Source organism: Centropristis striata, chromosome 2 (genome assembly GCF_030273125.1).
Source record: "Centropristis striata isolate RG_2023a ecotype Rhode Island chromosome 2, C.striata_1.0, whole genome shotgun sequence".
Lineage (NCBI taxonomy): Eukaryota > Metazoa > Chordata > Actinopteri > Perciformes > Serranidae > Centropristis > Centropristis striata.
The window spans coordinates 16,525,409-16,550,539 of NC_081518.1; the positions used below are offsets into that span (position 1 = coordinate 16,525,409).

The following is a 25,131-nucleotide window of genomic DNA, read 5'->3' on the forward strand; positions in this document are numbered from 1 at the left end:
CAAAATCTTGCTCAAGGATACTTCGACATGTAGGCTGCCATGGTCAGGGATCGAACCACCAACCCTCTGATCAATGTGCAACCCACTCTACCAACTGAGCCACAGCTGCCCCAGCATAAGCATATATTGAGGATAATCATCTGGATAAAAACTACTACTAACTAGTACTATTAGGCACAGGAGTAGCTGATTGTGTTGTGGTTTTGTGTGCAACTTGTATGACCCAACCTCACCCGGAATGCAGGATTGGGTTTGCCAGGTCTGCCCAACAGCCTCCCACACCACCTGATGCACCTCCCCACCACCTCTGCTGTTCTCTTCACCTGTGTGAAGTGTGTGTTCGAGACCTATGGCTGCAGATCTGATGAGTGCTCTGGTATACATCAATGCTTGGCACAATGGTGCTTTTGGGTAAATTCTAAAGTCGGTATGCTAAGATGCTCACAATTACAATGTGAACATACTGATGTTAAGCAGGCAAATGTATATTAATAATATTCACTGTCTTAGTTTAACGGTGTCGTGGCATTTTGTAGATTGCACTAAGTTAATAGGTGAGCTGGCCAAACAAAAAGCAAACAATACTCAGTTCTCCAGTTTTTATTAACACACCCGTACTCCAATACACCGCTCAGTCCCAGATGGTTATTTAACAAAGCAGCAAAGTCCCGTACACTGCTCCACTTGTGGTTGTTGCACAGCATTGGCTCTCCAGCAAGAGGCAATGTGGCCCTAGCTTTTCTCCCTATACATCACATCAGGACAGACCTCACTTCCCACAAGGCCTTGCGTCTTGAATATCAAGTAGGTTGCCACCTACTTCATGCCCCACCATGACAGGAAACACCAAATTTCCTTCACTATGGTCAACAGTACATTCATTTATTGCAAATAAATGTACAGAATAGTAAAATAATATTGTATTAGTATATTACAAATAGTCATCCAGCTTTATATGTAGATGTCTTAAAACAGACAAACACATTAACAATAGTCAATTAATTTGGTGACATCAGTGCTTAGATAACAACGTCAAGTTGTCTCTCTTCACGTCTGGTTTAGTGCTGACAAACAGTCCGTGGGTGGTCTGATGGGGAGAGTTCTTCTTGACTGTCTGGTGCAGGTAGCCATTGTAGAAGTCAGCTGCTGTCAGCCATCTTTGCATACACACCGCCTTGAATGCAACCCAGCCATCCTGGATGGAAAATGTTTAAGCCACAAAAATGTCAGAAGAAAAAAGTAGAGAAGGGAAAGGAAAATATTATAGTGTTAGAATCAAGTCATTATTTAAAACACTTTATCAGACATTATTCAATTTTTCTTGTTTCTTCTTTGATCCTGTTTAATTTCCTGTTGATACTGTTTATTGGTCATACAAACTAGGTAACAATTTATATTAGGGAACACATATTCAAAATTAATTAGTTGCTTATTAGCATGCAAATAAGTAACATGAAGGTATGTTCACCTTGTCAAAAAGGCTTAACTTTCATATTATCAAATTATATCCCCAATTTTAAATTAAATATTCAAAATTGGGGATACGTGCACATCTGAGTTCTCCTGTTTCAGACACGTACATATGTGAAAACAAAAAATCAAAAGAATAGATTGAATTCCAGGCATCATATGATGATGATCATGGAGTAAAGAGGGACAGAGCTGCACGTTTAAATCATTTTCAGTATTGAACAAAATAAGTGTGAGTTTCACAGACCTTACAGCGGACAGCCAGAGTTTTGGAGTGTTTCTGAAAGCTCACTGTGCCAGGGGCCGGCTCCATCCTTTCATCTGCAAACATGTGGGGAAGATATATATATATGTTTATTTGAAAGGGAAATTATCATATAGATAGTGACGAAGTAAAAAAGTGAGATAAAATTATATTAAGACGAAAATATAATATTTCTTTATAATATTAAGTCTAAAATACGCAAATCTTTGAATAGAGTTGTTAAACACTTTCAAATACATTTATAGATAGATTAGATAGATAAGTTTAGGGAGCAGCGCACCTACCGGTTATCATTTAAAGCTATTGACAATATTACTAGATGATTATTTGTTGAAATACATATGTTCATTTTCACCATGTATTTACATAATTTCAAGGTTCCCAATCGGTCAGACATATATTGATATTAGTCATATACAGTGCACGTATTCTGCAAAATGAATAACATGCATTCATTTAATTGAACTTTATTAGCTTCACTTGTATTATTTGTTACATTTACAACTACAAAGATCTTTGCAATTTTTCTCAGAATAGTGATATTCTCAATAGCTTTACATGATTCCATGACCTAGAAAAAGTATATTTTGACATCAAGATTGGCCTTCTAAGTGGCTTGGAAGATATATTGGATCTCATAGACTTTATATGGCTGCCATCTCTGATCTGCAATCTTGATAAAGTGGCTCTCATCAAAAATTTAAACTTATGCTGATAGAGAGCATGTGGAAAAAAATTGGTGCTTTTGTCTAGCGGGTCCCCTTTATTTAGCTCAGCCACCTGACTATTTGATTAGGAGACACATCTGAACACGTAGACATGGACAGCTGGACCTGGTGTTATATAGATATTAAATATCACAGTTTCTATCTGAGCAGCCAAGATAGCGAATTTAAGATTTTCAGAACAAGGATTGGGGATTGTTTCACTTTTTGAAAGTAGAATGACTATTACATAAAAAAAAAAGAAAAAAGATATTCCATGTGTATATGAACTATAAATAAATTCATGGTTCAATGCATCTGATTTTGCTGAACTTACCTAATATTGAAATATGACACCTTCCTACAAAATCAAGAAGTTTTATTGTCCTGCCCATCCATGTAGTCCTCAGATGTTTCTGATAGAAGATAAAAGGATCATTACATATTCAACAGTAGTGTCCATGGCCTAAAGCAGGGGTCGGCAACCTTTACTAACTAAAGAGCCATTGTTGGCCAAAAAAAGAGAAAAATATCAAATTCACATTCGGTGTACCTTATTTTGAGCCTTACCATGAAGATGAAACAGCCTACTGAGAATGCACTATTTAAATGTATGAATAGGGGATGGACTGTATGAATGTAATAATGAATGTAATACTTGTGAATTTAATAACTTATTTGAATACTTTCTGATGATTTTTAATGATGTCTACCGATGTTTCATTGTTTTTACATTATCATTGTTAAGGAAGACTAGCTCGTCCCACTTTGGCGGCAGCTAATGGGGATCCTTTTAACAATTAACAATAAAAAATAATTATTAGTATGATTTTGTCAGAATGCAGCCAGGGTCCAAGTGCAAATGAGAGGCTGGACAGCAAAAATATCTCAGGAGATTTGGAATTGAAGGAAAAACTCAAAACTAGGCTTGATGTTGGAAAAATTCAGAGGTTAAGATGCCGAGACTCAGACATTATTACTCTATGGTCACATTTTAGTTGACTAAAATGTAAAACTAACATAAAATGTAATGCCATATATAAGCAACACATTTTTATAATTCAGGAATACAAATTGCTTTGGGCCTACACCAACATCAATGAAAATTAAAATGTAAAGAGAATAGAAAAGAAATTTCATTCGGTATAATTTTTTTTGTCACAGCCACAGGGAGCCACTGCAGACGGCCTGAAGAGCCTCATGTGGCCCCAGAGCCTCAGGTTGCCGACCCCTGACCTAAACTGAACAACATTACACATTAGTCCTCATTACCTTGGCTCCGATGGCACGATACATACGATCAATCTGATCACAGGTCTGCTCCTCCCACACCACCCAGCTCATGGAGGTAGAGATTTTGGGGGCTTTTGGAGAAAATAAATGTGTTAGTTTAAAGAAATCTTCTTGCTTCAAATTTGAGCACAATCAATCAATCAAACAGGCTTTATTTGTATAGCACTTTTCATACAAGAGAGATGCAACACAAAGTGCTTTACATAAAAAAGGAAAAAATAGTTATAATAAAAAGATAACGAAACATAGAAACAAGCAAACACCCTCCGCCCATCCCCAACCCTCCACCCCACCCACCTTCATCCCACCATCCTTTTAAAAACAAAGCACAAACTGAGGAACTGAGGAAGCGCCATCTCAACATGGAGCAGTGAGGAAACACTGGAGGCAGCTTAGAAATAAATTAGATAAAGAATAAAGTAAGATAACATAAAATAAAATAAAATAAGATAAAAAGATATATAATATAATATATAATAATAATAATAATAATAAAAAATAAAAAAGTAAAAGTCAATAATAACAATATATATATATATATACACACATATATACATATACACATATATGCTAAATAAAAAAGATAAAACAATAAATAAAAAAAGGAATAGTAGCAAATAAATAAATAAAAGAGAAGATGTGATAACACTAAGACGCATGAGCAGAAAAATCTCTAAAAATGGTTCAGGTAAAAGCCAAATTAAAAAGATAAGTCTTCAGATTGCTCTCAAAATATGAACAGTCTCTGATGCCCTCAGGTCTTCAGGGAGGCTGTTCCACAAACATGGACCACAACTGTGACTATGTAGTAGAGACCTACGTACCAAATGTTGCACCCGTCTGTCCTTGCTCCCTTTTATGTGCCATTCTCTCAGACAGTGTCTTGAACGTATCTTTCAACTACAAACAAGAAAACAAATACAGAAACAATGTTACCATTCTGTTCCTAAGAGCTTAAGGATAACCATCATCATGTTCCAACAATTCACCAGATGTGCTCCCTTCGTTGCCAGGACAGCTCCAAGCTCCTCAGCAGTACAGCTATCAGGGACCTGATGAAGCTCCTGGTGGAGAATGGGGCCCACATCAAACCTAGGATGTGAAAAATGTCCTAATTTGTTTACATTTGTAGTAGGGTTGTCACGATACTAACATTTTCAACTCGATACCGATACTCAGGAAAATATTTGATACTCTATACCATTTTCGATACCACCAGGATAAAAACAAAGACCCCAAAATTTAACAGAAGTATTTTTAAGAACAAGAAAAATGCAACATGTAAAAATTAACAGAACCACAGGTTAAATATTTATGATAAAAAACAGTTGTGCAAAAAGAAACTGCAACTATAATAAGCTTAAGGTGCAAAAAATAAATAATAATAAATACAATAAACAATAACAATTAGAACAATATTTTGAGGTTGTATGCAGTGCACAATATTAGGAAAGCTTGATAAGTCGACTTTTCTCTGCTTCATTCTGGGACTTCAAGAGAGAAAATAACACTTTTCAGTCACCAACATTTATGTAAACTTATTAACTCATGCTAATGCTTATGTATACTGACACTGTGTCAATTAACGTAATATGGACATACTACGTGCCTGAATTATTTATTTATTTATTTACGGTGTTTATAATCATTAACGTGTTAACGTTCGATACTTTTGAAAATGAGTATCGTATCTGGATACAACGCTATAGTATCGATACTTTTTTGAGTACTGATACTTTTGACAACCCTAATTTGTAGTAAGGAAAACAACAGGAAGAAGACTGAAAGCTGTCCCTGTGTACCTGTGAGGGCGGATCTGGATGATGGAGACCCCCGTCACAGTGTCACCATGAAGGATAGTGTGGTAGATGGGGGCGGGACCTCGCCACCTCGGCAGCAGGCTGGGGTGAACATTCAGAATCCCACTGCAAAGAAAGTGTGAGTACACAGGAACATAAGCATTGTTTTAAATGCAGTTCATAATTTACACTTTCTGTAGAATATGTCTAGATTGTATTTAAACAAAAGGGAATTTATTTTTTGGTCATTTTGTTTCTTCTTATGTAATTTAGTTTTTTTCTGTCATTTTGTGTCTTTTTTGGGTCATTTTGTGTTTAAAAAAAAAAAGTGTCTTTTTTGGTAATTATATGTATTTCTTTGTCATTTTGTGTCTTTTGAAAGTAATTTTGTGTCTTTTTTGGTCATTTTGTGCCTTTTTTAAGCAATTTTGTGTCTTTTTTAAGCAATTTTGTGTCTTTTTTAAGTAATTTATTTTTTCTCTGTAATTCTGTTTCTTTTTTTAGTAATTTTGTGTCTTTTTTTGGTTATTTTGTTCCTGCCTCCAGCGGCCCCAAGGTAATTTGAGTTTGAGACCCTTGCATTAGCACATTCACTATCATCACTTAGAGACAACATCACAAATAGAGGAAAAATGCTCACTGTGGAAACTTCTTGATGAGTTGCTCAGGTAGTAAACAGCCAAAAGAGACCACGGCCCCAACATCAAACTGTCCATCCGCGATGTGAGGGGGCCAGCTGTGGATGGGAAGCTGGTTCTGTTGAGCAAACCTCTTCACTGGCACGTCAGCAGAGACAGTGACCACTTCAAGGGATTCCACTACGCCTTCATTCAAGCTCCTACAAACACAACATGGACATTAGTTACCATTTATTCACAGTTGATGAAGCCCATACTGCCCTACAAAGTCTAACTGCAGTAACTAGCAAAAGGTAAAACTGAGAAAAACTGCTTTAAAGTTTTTAATATTTCTACCAAAAATGTAGTTACTGCAGTTAGACTTTGTAGGGCAGAATATACTGTACAACAGTCATTTCATCAGGTGCAAGACAAAGCTGCCCAACAGATTCCATTGCCACCATTATTTATTCCACCTTTATTGAAGACTCCAGGACAAAGATTAGGGTTTGGAAATCATAATGTCAACAGAGAGAGAGAGAGAGAGACAGACAGAGACAGAGACAGAGAGAGAGAGAGAGAGAGAGAGAGAGAGAGAGAGAGAGAGAGAGAGAGTAAGCAGTTAGAGTAATGTCACATTTGCCCTGAGTCGACAGAGTCTCCTGATAATAAACTACTATTTTTTTTTTATTTAACCTTTATTTAAGCAGGAAATATCCCATTGAGATTAAGAACCTCTTTTTCCATGGAGCCCTGGCCAAGAGGCAGCAAACACAAAATACAGTTACATATTTACATAAGACACAGACCTGAAACGCGTTATGAGAAACAAGTGCATGTTGTAGAATTGGCCTCAAAAATTCTCAGTTTGGATTTAAAAGTGCTCAAAGAAATGAAGTCAGTTAGTTTCCAGTCTTTCTGGAGCATATTCCAGCATAAGGTGCAGAGTAAACAAATGCCCTTTTACCCAACTCTGTACAAGCAGAAGGGATAGAAAGCAACAACTGATCTTGTGAACGAAGAGAATAAGATCCAGCATTTCTCACAGTAATTAAGGTGCAAATGTAAGAAGGCAGCAGTCCCAATATTGCCTTATAAATGAAAGTGTACCAATGACTAGCCCTTGGAGTGGCCAGAGCAGGCCATCCTACCTAGGAAGGACTCTGGCCTCTGGAGGACCTGACTCTGAAGGAAGGATCCTACCAAGGAAGGATCCTTGACTTTGGAATACAGCCTGAGTGTGTAAGTGTGTGAATGCGCGAGCATGTCTCAGAGAAACAAGTGCAACAAGGCTAATTGTACAGAAATATTGCAAATAGGAGAGTAAATATTTAGTTGTGATTTCTTCTATTATAATTACCCCAAATCTGTATACATAGTTCTTACCTGACATGTTATCCTCTTTAGTCTGCTTGTGGAATGTTTTTCATTAAGCTCCTGTAATTCACGTCATTTTGTGTGTCCTTCTACTGTATATATTGGGCCCTCGCACTTACCTCTCCCCTTTTGTCACTATTAATGGGAGAGGTAAGCTGCATTTTTCCTTGTGTATGTTCATTTATCTTAAATCGACAGTTATGTTTAAATGTTCTATAATACACTTTTGTACATTTGCGTAGGAGCTGAAGTTGAGGGTAGAACTGACTGGGGATTGTTTTAGTTTATTGCATCTGTCAGGTATGTTTTGTTCATTTGAGATGTTAGCCTTTTTGTCACTGTTAATGGGAGAGGAGCTGAAGTTGAGGGCAGGTCTGACTGGAGATTGTTTTTGTTTATTGTATCTGTCAGGCTGTCAGAATAAACAGAGATCGCCTCCAACAGGATATCTGGTCTGAGTGTCAAATCACACAACACAGAGTAGCCTCCACCGGTTACACAAGGAAAGGGTTCAGCTGATGTATCAGTAGACAGATGGTCTATAACAGGGATGGGCAACTGGAGGCCCGGGGGCCGCATACGGCTCGCATCCTCACTTGAAGTGGCCCTCAGTACAACTACATGCATTTGAGCATGAAATCTTAAAAGTGCAGTGTAAAAATGCACAAAATGACTTCTTATTCTTATAATTAATGTTGGTCTGCTGTTATGATAAAAAATAAATCACAGTAAGTGGTTATTTTTTTATTTGCTTCAAACCTTTTGTATTCCTATACTGTTATACATGCATTTGAGCATGAAATATGTTAAGTTACTGCACTGTAAACATATTTAAAATTGCAGTTTCATCATATCTGGTTAAGTGCATGGTCCTATATGTGGCCCTGTGGTAGTGTCCATGAAAAATTGAGGCCCCCTCCAGCATTTAAGTTGCCCTCCCTGGTGTAAAATGATGCAGTGTGTAATGCAATGACATGTGTGTATGAGACTGGAAGGAGTATAGTCGGGTTCCTAGGACTCTCACCTGCTGGATGTGAGGACTTTTAGAGACTCTACAGCGAATAGATCAGAGCCAAAGAACAGGATCCTCCAGGGGGGTCCAGATGAAGACAGATGTCTGCTGTTAGCGGGCTGCTGTCCTCCACCAGCCGTCCTCCACACAGTCCTGGAGGAGCAGAGCAGGAGGTGTCTGAGGAGTCTCAGAGGAGCTCCTGCTGTCTGTCTGGTCGTCCACATTATAACAGCAGCTACCGTTACACTTTAAAACGCCCGGAGGCTCAGTAATGAACCTGGAGAGCTTTCTGTAAGTCACATAATTTGGCTTTAAATGTGTGGACATAGGACGCCGCCATGTTTGTGATAACACTTCCGGCCTGTCTTCTTCTTCGGTGGTGGTTACTGACGCTTGGCAAACCAGCCTCCTGCCACCATGTGGACTGTTGGCGAAGCTGTCCTTACAAAGGACACATTTATTACAATACTACGGTGGCCCTGAAGTGCAAATCACAACGGCAAATCAGAAAACACAACGACAAATCAGAAATTTCATTAGTGTTAGTTTAAATTTAGTTGACAATTTTTGTTTTCAAAGTCAGTTAGTTTTAATGAGTTTTGAGTTTGCTAGTTTTAATTAGTTTTTATGTTTTGGAAAATGCTTAGTTTTAGTTTAGTTTTTATTAGTTTTAGTGTTAGTTTTTTGTAATGGGGTATTTGTTGGGTGCCAGATTCAATAAGATCACAATAAATGTTTCCTTTATTTCCTTTGTCTGATCCATCTCAGCCCCAATAATTTTATTAAGTCATAAAACCAGAGAGATGAAATAGGTTTCATATCAACCATAAAGATTTACATATGTATAAAGTTGACAAAGACGAAAACTAAGGACATTTTCACTATAATTTTAGTTAGTTTTGTAGCCACAAAATAAAGTTTAAGTTATCGTTTTTTTTAAAACTTATTTCAGTTGACAAAAATGTTTTTTCAGTTCTAGTTTTCGTTAATTATAATAACCTTGAGTGGCATATTCTATACATTCGAACGTTTAAACCGTAGTGAAAGGTGAGCGTTACTGTTATGTCAACATGACTATCAAACACAACTTCTATTTATGTGAGGGATTGAATATAGTTGCCAATTATTTGGGATCTTGAAGGCTTACTAAGGACACCTGATACAACATGTGCTGATTTGTGCTCATTGTGTCCCCAAACAAACATTGCCTTGTCAGTAATGTTAGGATCAAAAAGAATCATACAATTATAGACCTTTGTAGACTTATTATCAAGTAACAAGTGAGGATTCTGTAAATTTCAAGACTATGCTACATTTATTGCAAGGACAAGACACATTTTTATAGCCAGATTAGAATAAAATATGTTAAAGATATCCTATAGGGATTGCAAATGAAAGAATATGGATAAAATACTGAATTAAATTTTGAGAATTCTCTTGTAACTAACAGGACAATAACCATATTGGTTATTGGAACAAAATTAACACAAACAATACTGTCAGGGCGGAGGTCTTCTTCTGCTCGGTCATTGTGTAGCTCACAGTGATGAATTGATGGATGATCACAGTACACAATAAGACATTATGTTATGGGCCATCAAAGAGAATATCAACTGATCAACAGCAAATGCTGACTGAATAAAAATTTCACAGATTGATAAAGTGTTTTATTTTAAAAGAAAACATTCACTACATCAACACTAAATAATAATAATAATCTAATATATGACAGTCTTGAGTTGATGGCAGTTTTTTGCCATTTAGTTTCCTCCACATTCAAAGCGAGGTGTAATTCATCTTAAATAAGCCAAATTGACGGAGCCTATAAAAGCAGCTGATGAACACATGGCCTATGCTCTACACAGCAGTAACTGATGGCATTATGTTATTAATCCTGAAATGAAGGGCATTGTCTTTCCTGGTATTGTCGCCCGTCTTACAGGGACAGATGAGAGGTGAAAGCTTAAAATCTACAAGGATGCTCAACATTACTTATAGATCACTTGAAAATGGCAGGAAAAATCATTATTGAATCTTTAGTATATATGAAAGCATGCTTTTTACCAAAATGTCTTGGTCCCTTTCAGTAATGTGAAGCTTCTGTCAGTTGAGTCATGTTCACTTGACAACACAGGTCATTTACTTTAGAGGAATGCTGAATAATACATTTAATTCGTCCATTCCCCTCCTTAATTAAAGTCAGTTAAACGTATACCCTTTTTTCGACCAGAGCCGGTTCCTGGCCGGTTCAGAGCCGGTGCTCGTGTGGTTGGTTCAAGTTGTGAACCAGCTCTGAACCTGTTGGCTCTAAAGCCACATCATGACTAGATGACCCACATGTCTCGACTACACATCTGTGCTGCTCATCTTGATCAATGGACGCTGAATACATTCTTATTAACACTGAATGTGAGATGTTAATGTTGGAGTTTGTTGTAAGCTAACGCTAGCCGGCTAATGCAGCACACTAGTGATCGCCGGCTAACGTTAGAGCGCTAGCTCGCCCGTTTCAATCACATTGCAGTTAACCCTTAATAGGGCACCCAATTTTAATACTTTCAAATTTCAACCCTGGAGAATATTGGAGGATATTACATACAGCTAGAATGTGTAAAAAAAACAAAACTAAAAAAAAAAAAACATACGGACCCGGGGGAGGGGGGTAATATTTTGAGAAAAAAGTTTATGAGATTTAAGTGGCAAATCTAGGAGAAAAAAAAAGTGCAGATTTATGAGATTTAAAGTGGTGAATCTGCGAGAAAAAAGTAGTTTTTTCCCCAATTTTTTCTTGTAAATCTGTGACTTTTTCGCGCAGATTTGCCACTTTAAATCTCTTAAAATCGACACATTTTTTTCTTGTGGATTTGGCACTTTAATCTAGTAATCTAGTAATTTTAATAGTAATTTGCTTTAATCTCCCCCATACTTCGCCCTAATATGCCGTCATAGTTCAGTTCTCCTGGTACAAGTCCATGTGGTTCTACGACCAAACAGACATGGGGACCCCATTTTGACATCCACTGAAGGTATCAAATGTAGTTCTTCGCCTGATAAAGAGTTAAACAAATCAAATAAATGAATGATCAGCCCCTGATGTAAGTGGTTAGCGGTTCAAGACCAGTTTTCCCGGCCAGAAGCCGGATTTTTGGCGTAAAAAACCCCAACATAGAACCGTTCGCAACTGGGCACCGGCCGGGCACCGGCTGTGGTCGAAAAGCCCTATTAGAGGCCTTCCAAGCACAGTATAATGAAGTGGGTTGGGAATATTTATACACTCAAATGTTTCTATCTACAAAACAGTTGGGAAATATGATCAATGCCTCTTTCCCTGCTTCTATCAACTACATTGCATGTCATCACAACACACAAACCACACTTGTGTTTATTCTAGAAACATATAGCATGTCTGCTGTGGATGTGTAACTCAAGGTGCTGAAGAGATGGGACTTGTTTCGAGGACAACACCCTAAAGATCAGTGAGAAGCATCAGCAGTCCGTGAAGTGCAGCCCATCTCCAAGTGATGAACAGCTCCATCAGCTCCAGTCACTTCTTCCCTCTTTGGTCATTCACTTGCTATTCCATAGTTGTTCTTTGATAGGCTCTCTGTGCTGTGACTCTCAGTTCATTAGAACTCCCTCTATAAGATCAGTCTTTGACCCAGGATCTTGCGGTTGATCTCAGCCAAGGCCACAGAAAACACGAAGGCCTTCTCATCCGACAGACTGGCATAAATATCCACTTCCTTCTCTTGTTTCTCTGTGAACACAAGAAAATAAAATCAATTCAGCTAAGCAATACAGTATTCAACTAAAGTCATGCCAACTAATGGTAACTAGAATTGGACAGAATTTACGCACTTCCTTTAGTGCAATCAGTATGACACAAAGTTACAGTGGGTGGAGGCTAAATTAATCTACTTTGTATGCAGAGTTCTAAGTTAACTTTTTTGATCACCAGGCAACATGGCAAGTAGATTTTTAAAGTAAATAGCCAATCAGATTTTCCACTAGCCACATTTTTTAAGTGTCTTTTGTGTCAACCCAGCAATCCTTACAGTACATGTTATTCATTTCTTTTCAGGCTGTCAATCTATTTAAATTTTTAATCTCGATCATCAATCGCATGATTTTCGATAGTTAACTCACGATTAATCGCAAATTAAGGACATCTTTTATCTGTTCTAAATTAACCTAAATAGGATATTTTTCAAGTTTTTCATACTCTTAACAACATGGGAGTGGACACATGTGCTCCTTTATGGAAATGCATGTTGGGAAAAAGAGAAAGATTGTGGCATTTTTGTTGGTGAGGAGAAGGGGGAGGGCTGAAGAGTCATGATTGGTTTGGTGATGATTGACGATTGATGATTGATCATGTTTGGTTTTAGTATTTTGCATTTGTATATCGTGTTAACCCTCTGAAATCTTTGGCTATGTCTGTTAAAAAAAATCAATTAAAAAATGAATACCATGCCATGTTGGTATCAGTTTTTCCAGCGTTACCTCACCTATATGTCCTGATAATTAATTTTTATCTTTGACTTACTTGAACAAAATTTTTAACCCAAAAGAAACTAAGGAAACATAAAATCTGATCTTGAAAATTATGTTTCAAAACACAGAATTTTAAATATTGCAAATATGAACACAGGTTGCATATATAACATATAAAAAGGTAAAATGAGGATAATCTCTAGTTCTATATTTTATACTAAATATATTTGACATTATCTCCAGTTTAACTTAGCTTCATTTTTATGTCTTTACGTCATGAAGAAGTAATGTGCCGGTGCTTCCATGTACTCCAGAGGGTTAAGGATCTTTGAAAGTGCTATATAAACTATTATTTTTATTATTTAACATATTAAGTTTCAGATAGGAGCTAGTCATCTCAGCTCATTTGTTGTCATGGAATGTAGTCTTAATGTCAAGTAGCAACTTGTGTGGAAACATCTACATGCACTACTCCAAATACTTCAAATGTAGCATGTTTTGCTTTAATTTTGCAAAAATTACTAAATATGCGGGAGAATGACATTTAAGTCAATATGACCAAGACAGGTGAAATGAATAAAATCTGAGAGAATTGTTGTGCTCTATTGTGTAAAGAATAACTTCTGTGTTTTACCTGTTCCATTAAATAAGGATATACGTCACAACAGATCTGTAATTAAAAACACTTGATTACCTTTGTCCTCGTCCTGTTTTTTCAGCCCCACTGTTTTTGGTCTGCCCCGTCCCCTCCGGATGGGATCTGATTGGCTACTGCCCCGGGGTCTTCTCCTGTTCTCCATGTCACTGGTTAAAGAAGAGTCTATCCTCTCTCTGCGGATACGCTCTGTCCTCCTCCGCTTAAAGTCCAGCTTGTCTGAAGCAAAAAACACGGATAATAAAAACAAAACACATCACCATAACTTGTGTTAGACTGGTTCCAGACCCATGCCTCTGATTGGTTCATTTCAAAAATGCTTTTTATTCATTTTAAACCAAAAGCGGTAGGTCATGTTTTTGGCATACATCAGAAAAAAAAACCCCATACATGGACAGGAACCTGTGTCATTAACTTTATAAGCTATGCCACTTTAAGCTAATGTTAGATGTCATGTTGCATATTCCATAAATGCGCATGCCAGAAAATAACATGCAACACTAGTACCATTACATATTGGATCACCCTTGATCTCTCCTTTAGTTGACCATTATTCATTAAATACAAAATTGACAGCTAAAACAAACCTACAGCCAACTTTAGTGTTACATAAGACCATAGAAAACCTCCCACCATGGCTTACATTTTATGTGGCTTGGAAGCACACAGTGTCCAATGGTGACAACTTGTTTAGGCAGTCTTTTCAGAAGGCTGGCTGGGGATTTGGCCCTCTTTTAACCTCAATTTGTATTTTAGGTTTTCAAGTGCACATCATAAAGAAGGCAACCTCCTGGCATGTTTTCCTATTAGCCTAAAGGAGAGTTGATGTCTGCATACTAGGGTAAAGTCGATGATATTTCTCGTCGCGTTAAAAATCAGTCTCGCGAGATTTGTGAGTTATCAAAATATCTATTTGTGACCTGTTGGGGCAGGAAAATGAAAAGAAGAAGAGGAGGAGGAGGAGAAAGAGGAGAAGCAGCAAGCAGCCAGAATGACGTCGCAGAGGCTTGTTAAGAAGAGTAAGAACGAATCAAAGCGGCATAGTCCTCCTGCAGCAGTCTCTCCCAGCTGCAGAGCCGGAGTCTGCAAATTGCTAATAGGCTAACAGTTAGCTCTGTAGTACAGTACAGTGTGTATGTGCTGCTGCTGCAGGAGGTGTTCACCTAGCAATCTCTGTTTGTTTACAACAAGCACCGGACAATGTTCACAGTTAGCGATGCCGGTTAATTAAAGGTCGCTATGTTTATGATAATTAGCCATGCTGCTTTGTTTTGATCAGCTGCTGATGTTGAGCAGTTAGCAACTGCCACAGTTGCGTCTCCCGTGTTTATTTCGTCGTGTATGTGATCACAGTCGAAACTGTTGCTAAGCGATTACCATACGTCACCTCCGGAGTCTCATTAATCCCTCTGGGGGATTTTATTTTTTATTTATCTTATTTTAACTTTTAAAAGCCCATGCCTACATGTGCAACTCGGTTAAATAAAAGTCTGTTGGTCCATCATATATTTTGTCATTGTTTTTTTTCAAATCTCGTCTTGTTCTCGTGAACCCAATATCATGTCTTGTCTCGTCTCGTGAGCTGAGAGTATCATCACACCCCTACTGCACACTGGAATAGAGCTCACAATATTTTATTGACTAAGGCAACATTTCATCAGTGTTATCAAGAATTACTTCGATAAACTACAACATTCTCTCATCGGTCTAGAATTTGTTCTCAATTCAGACAAAACCAAATACATGATATTCTAAAGAGCCAGACATATTGCAGAAGATGGTCTACATATCACCACTTTAACAGGTGACAGCATTGAAAGGGTTTCACAATACAAATATCTGGGCGTCTGGTTAGATCAAAAACTCACATTCAAATTTCATATTGACATACTTAAAAGTAAATTTTTTTAAAAAATGGGATACTTATACAGAAACAAAACGAACTTCCCTCTGTTCTGTAGTAAACGGATCATTCAGGCTGTCTTTTTTATCAAGTGTCTGTCTTAGCATTAAATTCAGGCTTTTGGAGGTGTAATCTAACAGTCTTCTGATATTCAGTTCAGTCATTATTTGCACCGAATGCTTCAATTAGAAAACTTAAGGGTGTAATAGAATTATTATCACTTTGCTCAACCCATAACTGGAAGAATTAACCCTTTATTGGGTGAAGAACTATATTTGGTAACTTCAGTGGATATAAAATTGGGTCCCCTGTGAGGTCATTGAACCACATGGATTTCTTCCAGCTAATCAGCAAAGATCAGGCTACGTCACAGACGGTGACACCATGACATTTGACCAATGAGTATGATAATAATATAATATTAAATTTATTGACCTTGACCTCCAATGTAAAAATAAAAAAATTAGAAAAAAATCTGCAAGAAACAGTCGTACAAACTTCAGTGACTTTTACGAGGAGAACTTGACTATGAAGGCATATTAGGGACAAGTATGAATAAAAATAATAGTAATATTTTGAGAAAAAAGTTGCAAATTTACTAGATTAAAGTGGCAAATCTACAAGAAAACAGGTCGCAGATTTAAGAGATTTAAAGTAGTAAATCTGCGCGAAAAAAGTCACATTTTTGAGAAAAAAAGTGGGAAAAAAGCAACTTTTTTCTCGCAGATTCACCACTTTAAATCTCATAAATGTGCACATTTTTTCTTGTAGATTTGCCACTTTAATCTCGTAAACTTTTTTCTCAAAATATCACCCCCCTCCCCCGGGTCCGTATGTTTTTTTAGGTTTTTTTTTACACATTCTGACAGTATGTAATGAGTAGTATCCTCCAATATTCTCTAGGGTTGAAATTTGGAATTTGCAAGTATTTCAATGAGTGCCCTATTAAGGATTAAGCAAACATTTAACACAGAGTTGAACTACATGGTCATGAAAAATGAATTAGCTGAACCTTACCTGCTATAGCTGGAGAAGAGCGCTCATTTAATTTGGCATTTAGTAGTTTTCTGCTAATAAACACAAAACCACATGGGCAGGACTTGCACGCAACTGGAATCTAGGAAGAAACAAACAGGAAAGACACAGAAGATTTCATTACAGTTAAGGCTTTACCCTTTTTATACATTCTTCAGGATATCTGTGTATAAATATGTAAGTAAGTTTGGACCATAAACTCATTAGGAACCTGTATACTGAGGTAATAAATCAATTGCCAAGTAGGGTATGGAGGCACAGGTTATCAAACATGAGGCCCTTTCATTGCCATAAAGATCTGTGCCGGCTTCTTGTCAAAGGGTGTTGTATCTTGATTTCATTGATAGTTATTAATTTAATTGCTCATTAATGAGTAATTCATGTGTAATAGATTTAGTTAAAAAGGGATAGAATATTTACAAGGAGTCATTCATTTCATTTCTGTTTACGCAAGTTAAAATACTGTGTACAGTGACTCATACAGACCACAAGGTGGCAGTAGCGTTCTACTCTAGAGAAAAAGGTTAAGAAGTGTTGTTTTTGGAGAAGAAGTCAGAAAAAAAACGATGTTTTCAGTAGTGTTATGCCGTTCATTTTTTCCTCTGTAATACTGCACGTTTGTTCAGTAAAAGTTTGAATGAAGAAAAGGAGTCTCCGGTTGTTTTTACAGAAACTACAATTAAGTCCCCATAAAGGGTGTTTTAAGTGATCCAGCAAAGGCGTGGTATTCATGGCCATTAGAGCTCGACCGATATATCAGCCGGCCGATATATCGGGCCAATATTTGTGGTTTTTACTTGTATCGGCATCGGTCGATACTTGCATGCATTCGCCGATCAATGAGCCCATTTCACTGAGCCAACAGCAGGCAAGGCTCGGTGCAACATCTGCCATTCTCTGGTGAGCTGCTGCTGATACCAGAAAAAAGAAAAACACATCAAATATGTGGATCATCTGAGGCGCCACCACCTCCAGGCCTAGAACAACATACACATTGTTTGCTATCAACTGTTAATGTTTTGTTTGTTTTGTTAATAAATGTTTCTTTTTTTGTTTAAATTGAGACTTGTGTAACATTTGTTATCATTGTGTCATTTTTATCATGTAAATGGAGGGAGAAAAGGCAATATCGGCTTCAAGAATCGGACCAAAAAATTGGCAGCACATATCGGAGATCAGTTAAGACTGATCAAAATAATCGGCATCGGCCTTAATAAACCTGTATCGGTCGACAACTAATGCCCATTCATGGTGCAGTCCGGCATGAGAAGATAATGACGTGTGACAGAGCAGCAGCAGTGCAGCACAGTTAGCTCTGTAGCAGTGTGTGTGTGTGTTCACTTAGTGACTGTGGAATCAGTGGAAGCGTGTTTCTGATGATGCGTCACATATTTTAAGCCCTGCCGGGATTCATAGTGATTCTGCTTCCAACAGTCCCACTTCTGGCGCTTGCATAGTGCAGGCGAGACGCTACAGAGGTGGAAATATGGCGGATTGAAACAGCACTATGATCTAACGAGTTACAATATAACCACTTTATAAACCCACAGGGTAACATATTGTGCTTTCAGCTTTAAAAGTAGGATATTCATTTCTTAATTGATAATATTACTCCAGTCACAAAGAATCTTGGAGTCTGGTTTGATGATAAGTTATGTTTTGAACACACCAAAAAGCTTGTGCAATCCTGTTTTTATCACCTTCGAAATATTTCTAAAATACGATCTATGCTAACTTTTAAATACACAGAGACCATTTTACATGCTCTTATCTCATCATGCTTGGATTACTGCGACAGCCTTTTTACCTGCCTGAACCAAAAATCCATTCATAGACTCCAGATCGTCCAGAACTCAGCTGCCAGACTTTTAACCAGAACCAAGAAACATGATCACATCACTCCTGTTTTAGCGTCCTTACACTGGCTCCCAGTATGTTTTAGAATTGATTTTAAGATTTTACTGATGACTTTTAAGGCCCTTCATGGCCTCACTCCCTGCTACATCTCTGACCTCTTAACACCCTACACACCAGTCCGTACTTTGAGATCCTCGGGCAGAGGTCTCCTGACTGTTACTGGGGCCCGACTGAAACCTAAGGGGGACAGAGACAGAGTCAGGGCCCGAGGCCCTTCTTAAAACATACTTTTATCGGAGAGCCTTTCCTGATTTTACCTGAACTTTACCTTCCCTTGAACGGTCTTTTAATTGCACAGAACTATGTCATTCTCCAACATTATTTTTATCTGTTGTTTCATGTCTGTTTTTAACTTGTCTTGGTAAAGCACTTTGTAACATGCGATTTGAAAAGTGCTCAATAAATAAAAATTATTATATTTAATGTACAAAGCCCACTACTGAACGGGAATATGATGAAAATAATATGAAATAAGTCTGCATATGTTGCCATGGAAAATCGGAATTGTTTCGCGCAATACATGTTTTCATGTCAAATCTGCTGATGCCTTACAGATTGCTTTTTATTGATGGTAAATTAAGTCAGGTGAGTTTAACAGGGATTCAGAAAGTGTGCATAACAATACGGTGAATAACAAGGCTGTCGAGAATAGTGACCATCGCAGACTTGTACACTCACTCACACCGTTAAATATCAGTGTTTCCCAAACCACAAGATGACGTCCTCCACTCTCTTGTTTTGTCCACAAACCAAGGAGATATTCAGTTTATTGTCATAAAGGAACAAAGAAACCAGAAATATTCACATTGAAGAAGCAGAAATCAGAGAATTTGGACTTATTGGGCCTCATTCATGAAACGTTAGTAGATTTGTGCGTAGATTTGCACATAAAAGCCTACGCTACTAAAAACCTACTCCGGATTCATGAACGCCGCGGGAAACTCAGATCTGATCGTAAACACGTGTGTATGATCATGAATGCCAATCCATCGTAAGGTGGCAGCGCGCTCCCGATAATCAGCAATTAGCATGAACCCCGCCCATGAATTGCTAATGACCACCATATAAGGAGGTGTGTAGAGGCATCCTGTCAACCTGTCAGTCATGGCACAAAGAAAAAAAGAACGAGAAAGAAAAAAGAATTTTTCCGAAGCGGAGATTGAAGTTATTTTGGGAGAAGTGGAGTCCAAAAAAACATTTTTATTTTCATCTGTAGTTTTCATCTTAGTAGTGGTGTGACAGGGACAGGCAAAGCGAAAGCGTGGAGGGAGGTGACGGACGCAGTAAATGTGGTTTATGTAGTGCAAAGAACTACGTCCGAGGTTAAACGTAAATGGTTTGACATTAAACTTGACGCAAAGAAACGCATTAGCGCACACAAAAAAAGTACATCTGCCACAGGAGGAGGACGCTCAGAGTCCAAATACCCCGTTGGTGCGCTCTACAACGGCCCGAGTAGCCGCGTGCGCCTCATTGTATGCTCCTGTGGTGTCTGCGGGCTGGCCAGTGGGGTCATAAGCCACGGCGTCAGTGGGTAACCCCTATCCCCTATGGATATAGAAAGGTAAGTCCATATTTAACACACACATGTGATTATGCAGGCTATATTCTTACCAATGAGCCAGCCGTCTCTCACAGCTCCATCCTCCAAACGCGTGCCAACTGCGCAATTACGCAGGATGAATGCGTCATGCGTCCCACCGGGCCACCGTGCCACAACGTTTAACAACACACACTTTGCGTCACAGATCAGTTGCACATTCACGGAATGAAAGTTTTTCCGGTTAATGTAAGCAAATGCATCACCGGATGGAGCCTTGATGCGTACGTGTGTGCAGTCTATGGCACCGATAACACCTGGCATGTTTGCAACTGCACTGAACCCCTGCATTACTTCTGTCTGCCGTTGTGCGCCGTATGGAAATTGGATATACTCTGGCATTAATTTAATGATACCTCTGAGAACTGCAGGCAGGATGCGTCAATTTACATAGATAATTCACAATTATGAGTTTAATCTGAATCTTAATCCCGCCAATTGCCAACTAATTTAACTAAATATGTTATATTTTTAATCGTTTGCCATGTTTATATCACATGTTTCAAAGGCATCTGCGTATTGTGTACATAACAGAACGCATTATGAATTAAAATTGTAATTTCCAACAGTGACGAGCATTATTTATATGCGTTCTTAAATTTACACAAGCACTACGTGTGGTCAGCAGCATGTGTAGATTTTGTTAGCAGCTACGAAAAGATCGGAGCTACTAAAATATTGATGAATGCGGAGATGCGCGTAAATTTCCGTCTGCGAACGGTTTACACACAAATTCGTTCTGCTCACGTTTCATGAATGAGGCCCATTGTCTTTAAAAAATTGCTCAAACCAATTATACAATTATCAAAATAGTTGATGCTTAATCTAATAATCGATTAATCGAATAATTGTTGCAGCTCTAGTTATAATTATATTATTTCAGTATTATAGGTTGTGAACTCCAGTGACTGGTCTGAGGCATGAAAATGAGTCCTACTCCGGCCCTGGCTCCAGAGCTCTGTGTGGAGACGGGAGAAACTTCCAGGAGGAGAACCATCAATGCAACAGTGCACAGATCTGGGCTCTGTGACAGAGAGGCCAGGGGGAAGCCTCCCTTCAATGAAAGACACAAGAAAGCCCACTTTGCACCTTAAGGACACTCAGACTTTGAGAAACAAGACTTTCTGGTGTGGTGAAACGAAGCTTGAACTGTTGGTCCTCCATTCTAAGCCTAATGTCTGGAGGGAATCAGGCACTTCTCATAACCTGCCCAACACCATCCTAATAGGAGTTGGCACTTTTTGGGTGTTTTTCAGCATCTGGGACTGGGAGACTGGTCAGGGTTGAGGGAAAGCTGAACAGAAATATCCTAAATGAAAACCTGGTTCAGAGTGCTCAGGACCTCAGACTGGGCTGAAGGTTCACCTTCCAACACGACATGAACCTAAGAACACACCAAGGCAGCGCAGACAGTCCTGAGAGAGTCCTGATTAAAACCCAATTGAACACTTCTGGAGAGACCTGAAAAGTATGGTGGCCCTGCAAATCACAAATCACAACGGCAAATCAGAAAAAACAACAACTAATCAGAAACAACGACAACAAATCAGAAAACACAACGACAAATCAGAAACAACGACACTAACCAAACTGGAAAAGGTAGGTACCCTCTGGCGACATGAATCTTGGCTGATTGGACTAGTGGTCCGTAGTCCTTTGAACAGACAGACTGTTTTCTGTTTTGTTGTTGTGTTTCTTGATTTGCCGTTGTGTTTTTTGATTTGTTTTTGTGTTTTCTGTTTTTTCGTATTTTCTGTTTTGCCGTTGCGTTTTCTGATTTGCTGTTGTGTTTTCTGTTTTGTTGTTGTGTTTTCTGATTTGCCGTTGTGTTTCCTGTTTTGTTGTTGTGTTTTCTGTTTTGTTGTTGTGTTTTCTGTTTTGTTGTTGTGTTTTCTGATTTGCCGTTGCGTTTTCTGATTTGCCGTTGCGTTTTCTGATTTGCCGTTGCGTTTTCTGATTTGCCGTTGCGTTTTCTGATTTGCCGTTGTGTTTTCTGTTTTTTTAATTTTTTTATTTGCTGTTGTGTTTTTTGATTTGTTGTTGTGTTTTCTGTTTTGTTATTGTGTTTTCTGATTCGCCGTTGTGACTTGCACTTCAGGGCCACCGTAGAAAAGGGTCCCCATCCAGTCTGACAGGGTTTGAAGGGATCTTCAGAGAAGAATGGCAGAAAATCCCCAAACCCAGGTGTGCAGAGCTTGTCACGTCCTACCCAAGAAGACTTGATGCTGTCATTTCTGCCAAAGGTGCTTCAACTAGGTACTAAGCAAAGGCTCTGAATACTTATGTCAATGTGACATGACAAAGTGTACAAAAGGCGAAGAATGCCTGCAGTTTGAATACTTTCTGAAACACGGAATATGTTGTAAAATCATTAAACGGTCAGGATCACTCTTCAATCCGGGAGGCCAACATGTTTTTACTTTTAAAATAGTTTCCTAGCTTAACCCTCTGGGCCCACTGTGGACATTTTCAGCCATTTCAGTCATTTTTCACTTTGTTTTGCCAATAATTTTGGCTGTGAAACTGCAAATGACATGATTTTTGGAAGAAGGATTTGTTTCTTGATGTATTTTGAAATTCAAATTTCAATTTTTCTAATGGGTCAATAATACACTGTGTACAAATGCACTCCGATTTCAGACCAAAATGTCCACTTCCAAAAAAAAAAAAAAAACGCTATAAAAACTTTACAGATTAATACTACTTTTTTCTGCACAAACCTCTTAAACAACTTCTGCCCTGCTCAAAACTACCAACAATTCAAAGATTTTAACCCTTTAAATGCCAGTTTGATTGCACGTTGTCACTGTTTTTCAAAGAAAAAACCCACAAAAAAGTACAGTACAGTAAGGTCTAGACACATGAAACGGCAAACACACACACACCTAATAAAACACAGCAAATCTTGTTTTCATAAGAAATATTAGCATAATGTAGTCAAACTGGCATTTTAAGGGTTACATTCCTGATGATTATTTAATATTTGATCGTTTTGATTAGGACTGAAGTTGATCAAAAGATTTAACCCCAAAAAGTTTAAAATAGATATATATCAGTAATAGTTTTATAGTGTTTTTGGAAGTGGACATGTCTGCCATAAAAGGGTAGTACATTTTAAATCTGACACTACACAAAAAAATATAAATGCATCAAAATCAATTTTGTTCTTAATATTTGACATATCCAAGGCTGTGATAAAAACCATATGGAATTATATGGAAAATAACTCAATTTTTAGTTTTTTTTCTTTGAAAAACAGTGGCATCATGGAATCTAACTGGCGTTTAAAGGGTTAAAATACTGAAACTAATTGAATATTTGATCGTTTTTATCAGGACTGAAGTTGATTTAAAGATTTAACCCAAAAAAGTTGAATATATATATATATATATATATATATATATATATATATATATATATATATATATATATATATCCGTAATATTTTTATAGCGTTATTTAGAAGTGGACATGTCTGCAATCAAGTGGCCAAAAAGGCCACATTTACATTTTAAATCTGACACTAAACAAAAACTAAAAATGCATCAAAATCAATTTTTTTCTTAATCTTTGGCATATCCAAGGCTGTGATGAAAACAAATGCCCCAGCCAAAAAATATTTATTATATGGAAAATAACTTTTAATTTAATTTTTGTTTTTGTTATTCATAAAAAACATCAGTGACATCGTGCAATCAAACTGGCATTTAAAGGGTTAAAATCCTCAAAATATTTGAATGTTTGGGAGTTTTGAGCAGGGCGGAAGTTGTTTCAGAGGTTTATGCAGGAAAAAAAAGTATAAAAAAAATATTAATCTGTAAAGTTTTTATAGCATTTTTTTGGAAGTGGACATTTTCAACCCGAAGGGTCTGAAAGGGTAATAAATTAAAGTGGGCCCAGAGGGTTCAGCGTCTCCACCGTGTCGTGTGTTACATTTAATATCAGGGGAAGCCAACTAATGTTACAAAAATAAAACAAAACATTAAATCTACTAAAATATATTTTAGGATTAGCTACATGTGTTAAATACAACACTGTCACAAATCGGTGTAAATTGTCGTAATTGGATGGGCACAATAGAAAAGCTGAAGCTGCTGGTTTAATGAACTAGTTTACCTTTAGTGGGTTACTGAGGTTACACATGGTCGGTGCTGACACTCACACCATGTTGATGCCATTTTAACAGCGTCTGTCTGAAGCCATGACTGTTTAACAACATCACCAACGGTACATAACGTCTGCTAGCAGTAAAAACAACTGGAAATAACATTTCCTCACCTGTTGGTCGCATTCAGGACACGATTTAGTTGCCATTTTGACTTTCTTTGTTTTAATTGCCGACATAGTCTGTTCTCTTCTCCAGCTGTACGTTGACTATAACTTCTCTCTCACATACATGGACAACTGGTTAAACCGAGCAACGTTACATTAACACACGGATGCCGAAACACGCATCAATATGCTTATATGATAACCAAACTACTTTATCACAAATATCACGGTATACTCATAAAGCTAAACTACCAGCATCCTTGAGAAAAACATGGTTGTTGTTGTACTACTTCTTCTTCTTCTCGTCTCCTCCTCTTCTTTTACTTCTTCTTCTTCTTCTTCTTCTTCTTTAATTACAGCGGTTGACATGAAGCTAATTTGGAGCTTGACCGCCACCTGCTGCTCCGGAGTGTGGATCACACAGTAGATTTAAGTTTAAATCAGGGGTCTCAAACTCAAATTACCTGGGGGCCGCTGGAGGCAGTATCAAAATGACCAAAAAAAGACACAAATTACTAAATAAAGACCCAAAATGACCAAAAAAAGATACAAAATGACCAAAAAAGACACAAAATGACTGAAAAAAACACTAAATTACTTTTTTTTTTTAAGACACAAAATGACCAAAAAATACACAAAATAACCAAAAAAGACACAAAATGACAGAAAAAACTAAATTACTTAAAAGAGAAACAAAATGACCAACAAAAGACACAAA

The 25,131-nt window shown here is 37.7% G+C and overlaps 2 protein-coding genes across 4 annotated transcripts; both read right to left on the reverse strand.

Moving 5' to 3' along the window:
* Window positions 1-915: 915 nt before the first annotated feature.
* On the reverse strand, window positions 916-8,888 carry mtfmt (mitochondrial methionyl-tRNA formyltransferase). The gene is made up of 9 exons (XM_059352833.1): window positions 8,550-8,888; window positions 6,172-6,369; window positions 5,535-5,657; window positions 4,722-4,824; window positions 4,557-4,632; window positions 3,712-3,803; window positions 2,777-2,855; window positions 1,718-1,791; window positions 916-1,195 (listed from the first exon to the last, which is right to left on the reverse strand). Exons 1-9 carry the CDS (start codon window positions 8,759-8,761, stop codon window positions 1,013-1,015), a joined length of 1,140 nt encoding a protein of 379 aa, XP_059208816.1. The 5' UTR covers window positions 8,762-8,888; the 3' UTR covers window positions 916-1,012.
* Window positions 8,889-10,189: 1,301 nt separating this feature from the next.
* c2h16orf87 (chromosome 2 C16orf87 homolog) lies at window positions 10,190-24,753 on the reverse strand. Of its 3 annotated transcripts, none has more exons than XM_059353822.1 (5): window positions 24,420-24,753; window positions 17,448-17,532; window positions 16,607-16,706; window positions 13,726-13,905; window positions 10,190-12,294 (listed from the first exon to the last, which is right to left on the reverse strand). In XM_059353822.1, the coding sequence occupies exons 2-5, from the start codon at window positions 17,451-17,453 to the stop codon at window positions 12,176-12,178; spliced, it is 405 nt and encodes a 134-aa protein (XP_059209805.1). In that variant the 5' UTR covers window positions 17,454-17,532; window positions 24,420-24,753; the 3' UTR covers window positions 10,190-12,175. The 3 variants fall into 3 exon arrangements, with proteins under 3 accessions (XP_059209805.1, XP_059209796.1, XP_059209788.1); XM_059353813.1 differs by having other exon boundaries at window positions 17,448-17,535; XM_059353805.1 differs by lacking the exon at window positions 17,448-17,532 and having other exon boundaries at window positions 24,420-24,747.
* Window positions 24,754-25,131: the final 378 nt, after the last annotated feature.